General features: G+C 37.4%; 1 protein-coding gene across 5 annotated transcripts in view; it reads left to right on the top strand.

Annotated features, from left to right (window-relative positions):
• Window positions 1-5,492, top strand: part of PRCP (prolylcarboxypeptidase) — a 67,991-nt gene extending 62,499 nt beyond the window's left edge. For 3 of the 5 annotated variants that reach the window (XM_007120093.4, XM_055091481.1, XM_055091482.1), the window contains 2 exons: window positions 4,748-4,964; window positions 5,066-5,492. In XM_007120093.4, the coding sequence (XP_007120155.1) occupies window positions 4,748-4,964 (217 nt within the window). In that variant the 3' untranslated portion in view covers window positions 5,066-5,492. The other 2 variants (XM_055091484.1, XM_055091483.1) reach the window with 2 other exon arrangements.
• The last annotated feature ends 2,247 nt before the right edge of the window (window positions 5,493-7,739 follow it).

Consider the following 7,739-nt stretch of genomic DNA (forward strand, 5'->3'; position numbering starts at 1 on the left):
TAGGATTCTCTATGTATAGTATCATGTCATCTGCAAACAGTGACAGCTTTACTTCTTCTTTTCTGATTTGGATTCCTTTTATTTCTTTTTCTTCTCTGATTGCTGTGGCTAGAACTTCCAAAACTATGTTGAAAAAGAGTGGTGAGAGTGGGCAACCTTGTCTTGTTCCTGATCTTAGTGGAAATAGTTTCAGTTTTTCACCATTGAGGATGATGTTGGCTGTGGGTTTGTCATATATGGCCCTTATTATGTTGAGGAAAGTTCCCTCTATGCCTACTTTCTGCAGGGTTTTTATCATAAATGGGTGTTGAATTTTGTCGAAAGCTTTCACCTTATTTCTTTTTTAATTTGTACATTTACCAAGAAAATTGATTGCATTAGTTTTCTGACCAAATTTCTGTGAGAAATACTATTTCTATCCCTTTTTATTATTCATTTACCTCTCAGAAGTATTAACACTTCTTATGCTTATAGAATATGATAATAACTATAATAATGCTGCACATTCATGTAGTGTTTTATAGTTTATACCGTATTTCCACATATATTATTCAACTTGGGCCTCACAATATCTCTGTGAGTGAGGGGCATTATCTTAAAAAAAATTTTTTTTTTGGTAATACACATGAGAATTGAGGTGCAGAGGGGTCAGGTGACTTACCCAAAGTCATGTAGCTTACTAGGGTATAAAACTTAGATCTGCTGACTTAGTTCATTATTTCTTGCCAGTATTATACATAGCTGAAGGTCAGTCTCTATATATTTATATGAATCACTTAGGTGAACCCTGCTTTCCCCTGTAAAAAGTACTGAAGTGATTTACATGTTCCTAAACTTGCATGCATGATTTATAGATCTCTTTTGTGTAGGGCATCTGATGTAAGGCCACAAATAACTAGATACATTCTTTTTTCATTCATTCGATAAATATTTGTATGGCTTCTACTGTATGCCAGGTGCTGAAGATACAGTAGTAAAACAGACAAAAAGCCCTGCCCTTGGGGAGTTCTAGTTTGAGAGATGAATAATGAACAAGATAGCACTTATAAGCATGTTAGAAGGAGATAAGTGCTAAGGGAAAAAAATAAGGGGAAGAGGGTTATCAAATGTTGGTGGGGGTGGGGAGAAGTTTGAAGTTTTAGATGAGGTGACTAAGGAAGACCTCACCAAGGGGTGATTTTGAATAGTGAAGTGGAGGAAGGAGCTAGCTAGCCACGAGTTCGGAGGGGTAAGAATACTCCAAGCAGAGAGGTAAGCAGAGGCAAAGACCTTGAGAGGTAAATGTCCCAGCATGTTCTCCTCCAGGTACAGTGAGAAGGTCAGTGTGGCTGGAGTGGAGTTAAGGAGGGAGAGAGTAGCAGGAGATGAAATCAGAGAGGCAGCAGAGGGCCCAGATCGAGACTTGTAGGTCCTGCATGTTTGGTTTTTACTCTGAAGGAAATGGGAAAACTTGGAGTGTTTTAAGCAGAGGTGTGGCAGAATCTGATTCAGATTTTAACAGCATCAAATTGGCTGCTGTATTGATATTAGATTGAAGGGAGACAAGAGTAGAAGCAGGAAGATCAGTTAAAAGGCTATTCAGGCTAGAGATAACGGTGACTTAGACCAGAGCAGTGGCAGTGGGGTGGTGAGAAGAGTTCACATTCTGGGTATATTTGAATTTATAGCTGACAGGATTTGTCGATAGATTAGGTATGAAAGAGAAATTAAAAAGTAACAAGTTTTTGGCCCAGCAACTGGAAAGATAAGGTTGCCATTGACAGAGATTGGGAAGATAGTGGCAGGGCTGGTTGGGAGTTGGAGACTATCAAAAGCTCTGTTTTGGACCTGAAAGCTTGAGATGTCTCGTTAGACTGCCATGTAAAAATGTCAAGTATATAATTGAATATTGGTCCTGAAGTTTAGGGGAAAGGTCCTGGCAAAAGATATTATTTGATAGTCATTTGTGTATAGATGGTACTTATAGATGAGAGGGTTTATCTTAAATGATTATGCAAATTATGGAAATAATTTCATATGTCTGATAATATGACCTTGAAGATTTGTTATTTCAGGCTTCGTAACAATATCAGCAAAATAGAATGTGCATTAAACAAATGTCAGAACACACATTAAAATGTTCTATAAGTGATTTCAAGTGATTTATAGATAGACATACCAAGAGGTGCTGTACAGGGAAAAGTGACCTAATACCTACCATGGGCCAGGTACTTAAATCCAGGTATTTCAGCCCCTGTTATATTCTGAGGAATCTAAGCTTCCATGAGATTAGGAAGATGAGAGGCAGACCTGGGACTGGAACCCAGGTGTGTCTGATCCCGAAGTTTGTGCTCTTCTTACTCTGCACCACACAAGCCAAGATGGTATGTGCTGTTGATTTCCAATAGCAATCATGTGTCCATGAAATGCAGTGTAGTATAAAATGAGCGTTGGAATAAGGTTACAAGATCTGAGTTTGTATCTTAAAGGCTTGATTTGAGCTAAAGACCTGAGTTTGTATCTCAGAGGCTTGATTTGAGTAAGCCTTCTAACTTCACTAGGCATTAGTTTTCTTATCTATAAGAGTTGTAATTAAACCTACCTCACATGGTTGGTATAATGTGAGGTCAAATATGAAAGGCTTTGTAAACTTTAAACCAGTCAGAAATTGACAAACTGATCTTAAAATTCATCTAAAAATGCAAGGCACCCAGAATAGCGAAATCAATCTTGAAAAGGAAGAACAAATTTGAAGAACTCATACCTCCTGATTTCAAACTTTGTATAAAGCTACTGTAATCAATACAGTGTGATACTGGCATAAACATAGACATATAGATCAGTGGAAGAGAATTGACAGTCTAGAAGTCAGCCCTTATCTGTGTGGTTAATTGATTTTTGACAAGAATGCTAAGACAATTCATTGAGGAAAGAATAGTTTTTTTCAAGAAATGATGCTGGGAAAACTGGATATTCACAGGCAAAGGAATAAAGCTGGATCCTTATTTCATACTATACAAAAAAATTAACTCAAGATGGATCAAATGATTTAATTGATAATTCAATTTAAAATTGAGCAAGGATCTGAGTAGACATTTTTTTCAAAAAAGATATACAAATGGCCAATCAGCACATGAAAAAAATTCTCAATACCATCAGTCATTTGGGAAATGCAAATCAAGACCACAATGAGATTCCATTTCACACCCACATAGGATGACTATAATCAAAAAGACACATAATAAATGTTGGTGAGGATACAGAGAATTTAGAACCCCCAGATGTTGTTTGTGGGAGTATAAAATAGTGCACTCACTTTGGGAAACAGTTGGGCAGTTCATCAAAAGGTTAAGTATTATATATCCCAGAAATTCCATTCCTAGTTATATACCCAAAAGAAATGAAAATATTCATCCATGTAAAAACTTGTACACAAATGTTCATAGGAGTAATATTCATAATAGCCAAAAAGTGGAAAAAACACAAATGTGCATCTGATGAATGGATAAATAAATGTGGCATATCCATATACAATAGAATATTTTTGGCAATAAAAAGGAAAAAGGTACTGATACATGCTACAGCGTGGATGAAATGAAAATATGTCAAAGTGAAAGAAGCCAATCACAGAAAACACCCATTATATAATTCCGTTTATATGAGATGTCCAGAATAGGCAAATCTATAGAGATAGAAAGTAGATTAGTGGTTGCCTGGGGCTGAGAGTGAGGGGAAGTAGTAGAGGGGAATTGGGGATTTGACTGCCAGTGAGTATAGGTTTCTCTTGGGGGTGATGAAAATGTTCTAAAATTGATCATGATGATGGTTGCACATCTCTGAATACACTAAGAACCATTGAATTTGTACAATATAAGTGTCCATTTTGTGGGAGATGAATTATATCTCAACAAACCTGTTAAATATTATTAGGGATGCTGTCTGTGTTTGTATTGGCTTTTTTTTCAGCTAAACTAAATATCCTGTTTCAATAACTGATCCTGTTTACATCATTCTGAAATGTGTTGTGTGAACCAGCCAGGACTAATACCTAATAGCGTTTCCTTAATTTTAAAGCTAATGTGAAATGAGTATCTTGAGTAATGCCCAAAAGTTCTGATTCTAGATTCAGAGCAGTTTTTTCAGTCCTACCACCCTATTTCCCAAAGTACTATACTAAGAGGGAAATTTTTTTTTAAAAATGAAGATTTGTTTTCTTTTTAAAGAGCCAAGAGATAATTAGCATTTTTAAATATGGAAATTTTTCTTGATCACTTTGGTATTTGGGTCTTAGGAAAGAAAGAGACTGGCTTTAATTGAGGGACTCCTATGTGCCTGACACTTATTAAACATATCCACATGTAGCATCTGATTTAACCCTTGAAGCAACCTTATGAGGTAGGCCTTGTTAACTCTACAGATAAGGAGACTGAGTCAGGTAACTTGTGTAACGTCATACAGCTTTTGAGTGATGAAGCCAGGATTGGAATTCAGTCTTCTAAATTCCAAGTCCCAGTACAATCTAGGTTGATTCATGGGGCATCACCTTCAGTCTTCTCTGGTTCTATTTCTGTACCTACTTGCAGAAATATTGTCAAACTCCAGGATAAAGCACCTTTCTATATGACAGATTAAATCCTCAGATCAAATCCCCCAGGTTATAAGCTTATAATTTTAGGTGTTATGCATATAGTAGTAGGTTTTTCCTATCTTATATTTGTGTAGATATAAAAAACTAATAATCTTTTTGTTTTTTCTTTCCCTCACTTAGCAATGGTGAAATAGACCCGTGGTCAGGAGGTGGAGTAACTAAGGATATTACAGACACCTTACTTGCGATCGTCATCCCAGAGGGAGCGCATCATCTAGATCTCCGAGCCAGCAATGCCTTTGATCCCATCACTGTGCTATTAGCCCGCTCCTTGGAAGTTAGACACATGAAGCAGTGGATCAAAGATTTCTATGCAAGTCTGAGAAAGATGCACTGAGTAACGTTCGATCATTTTCAGTTTCTTCTTTTAAGTTCATTCCACCCACATTTCCATTCACTTTGGTTTTCTTTGCATAATTACTTTCCCTTGTTTATTAGATTTGGTGTGGCGAAGGTTGAGATAGAAGAGAACGTGATGGTGGTGATAGCAGCCATCCAGTGACCTGAGTCCTTGCCATCTTTGTGCCACCTCCAGGAAAAATCTCTTCATGACAGCTTTCCCACACCGTCAGTGGCCTTGATAACTGGAGCAGGGTATTGACTGCCTTTCACAAGAGGGGGAGTCACTTCCTTGGTTTCTCTGAAAGCAGGGATTTATTGGTTTCGAAGTTGAAGTCTCTTTGGCCCATTTGTCACTAGCCCCTTCTCTACTTTCCCAAAAGGAAAAGCAGAAGATGGATAAAAATGATGTAATTGCAGCTGGTAGGAAGGATATCCAGTGCCAAACCAGGAAATGGGAACCATTTCTTTTGTGCTTGATTTAATGACTTTGAACTGTGCTGTAAATAAAGAATAGGGCTGGACCTTATACCTGTGTGTTGCTTCTGAAGCTCACTCCAGCTGTTGGGAATGCTGTGTGCACTGGGCTTGGCTGTTTTTGTAAAGTCCTTTAATTTTCTCTCTTCTTTTTGGCAGCTTTTCTTAGTTCTGGGATATTTGCCACCATGGTACTGCCAGTAAGAAATCTGGCCTTTTTCTGCTCCATTTCTCTTTGTTTCTGAGGTCAGTTTTGTGGTAGTTTGGTCAGGTTTTGCCAGTTTAGGAAAATGACTCTGTTTTCCTTTTCTTTTTACATCTGAGCAAGTTATATTCTGTGGTTACTGATGATACTTCAGCAAGAAGCCTTTAAAAACGGATGAATCAGCTATTCAGAAGGTAGAATATAATTATGTTCAGCATTTTGGTTTTTAAATTTTATTTTCTGGTGATTGTTATGCTGTCATTAAAGCCAGAAGTGTCAGGACACTAAGAGGCAGGTGCACAAGAACTTTTCTGTATGGCTTCCAAAAGACAAGCTGACTAATTCATGCAGGCAGCATATTTGACATTAATAAATGGCTGAGCCATTCCTATTTCCAAGGGGTTGGCTTCTTTCAAGCAGTTCTTACACTGAGACCTTTCTTCAGAAGAGCTTTTCTAGGATAACAAATAGGGTTGGATCAAAACCTTTCAGGGACAGAGAGAGAGACTAACAGTTTCTACTCTGTTGAAAGATTTCTTTTCCCTTGTTTCCTTTTATTTTCTCTCAGTTTTTTTTTCTTCACTCTGCCTTGGGAACATTTTCTGCTTTTTAAAAATTGTATCTTGAGCTTGAGTATTTCTAAAGCACTTATTTTTTTTATAAAATGCAGATATAATGTTCATTCTTGGGTGGGAGACTGAAATATTCCCCTTACTTTCCCTGGCATCTGGGAGATACAGAAAAATCTTTGTCTGGTTTCGGAAGCCTTCAGTTCTCATTGTAATAAGTTGTCCATCAAAGCATGTGGTCACTATTTTCATTTCAGCATCAGAGAAAAGTCTGCTGGGGTGGGAATTGAAGGGTCAAGACAATACTAGTTTTTATTCTTTGTCAGCTAAGAAATTATACAATGCAGGGTTTATGGGCTTAATGGAGGATATTCTTACTATTTGTTTTAGGCTATATTGATTTTAGGATATTTTCATTGAAACCTTTTTTACTTAAAATCTTTAAAATACTTTGCCACTTCACTTAATATTGATTGTTTGGATGGGTTGCACTTTTGTGAAGAGAAAAGTTGTCAGAAAATGACTGTTTTTTATGTACATGTTTTTTCTATGTACATTTCATGACAGATAGCAACCTTAACTAAAGTTGGCCTAATTATAATATGCTAAAATTTAATTTTAAATTGAAAAAGAATTGAAGCATCAAATAAGCCTTATTTAAAGCATCCCTCTAATTATTAGGTGATGCTTTTGAAGACCAGGAAAGAGAGACACAGAGAGTTGGAGTGTTTTTTATTCTGTCTTTGTTAGTCTAACTACCTAGAGTCAATGGGCAGAACTAAAGAAATTTAGAGATCTTTCTTAAGGGATCTGTAGAAGTCAAGAGATTATCCAGAGGAGCCAATGTCTAGTCTAGTATATTAGAGCGTTCTGAAGGCAACTCGGATGTCATCCAGTCCAACCACATCATTCGTAGGTGATGGCACTGTGGCCCAGAGAGAAGGGACTTGTCTAAGGCCTCACTGCTCATTTTTAGCAGAACCCAGCTTTGCATCCAGGTTTGTTTGTTGTTGTTGTTTTGTTGCTTTCACTTTATTGGTGTAGCTTAAATCTTTGTTTGAATTAAAGCAACAAAACCTCATTAAACCAGCTTAAGCAAAAGAGGGAATTTATTGAAACTATGCAGGAATAGCTCCAGGACTTGGGTAACGAGGAATTGTGAAAGAATGGAATTAGGGTCTGGAAAGTCATTAAAAGTCAAGACTGCTACTTTCTCTCACTTACAGCAGAGGTCACCAGTTGTCAACCAGTGTGTACGATTTGCTTCTCTTATTTGTAGTTTGGTTAGCAGTCTAAAGTGTGCATGTGCATCAGAATTACCCGAGGGGCTTGTTAAAACATTGATTGTTGAGCCCCATCCCAGAGTTTGTAATATGTCTTGGGGTGGATCCTGAGAAGTTGCATTTTTAACAAGTTTCCAGATGACGCTGGGGAATCACACCTTGAGCACCACTAGTTAAGAGAATTCTGAATTTGAATTTCCTCAGACAAGGCATGTGCCTTCAGTTCTCCTCACTCCTGT

The sequence above is a fragment of the Physeter macrocephalus genome, chromosome 16, assembly GCF_002837175.3.
Source record: "Physeter macrocephalus isolate SW-GA chromosome 16, ASM283717v5, whole genome shotgun sequence".
NCBI classification, from domain to species: domain Eukaryota; kingdom Metazoa; phylum Chordata; class Mammalia; order Artiodactyla; family Physeteridae; genus Physeter; species Physeter macrocephalus.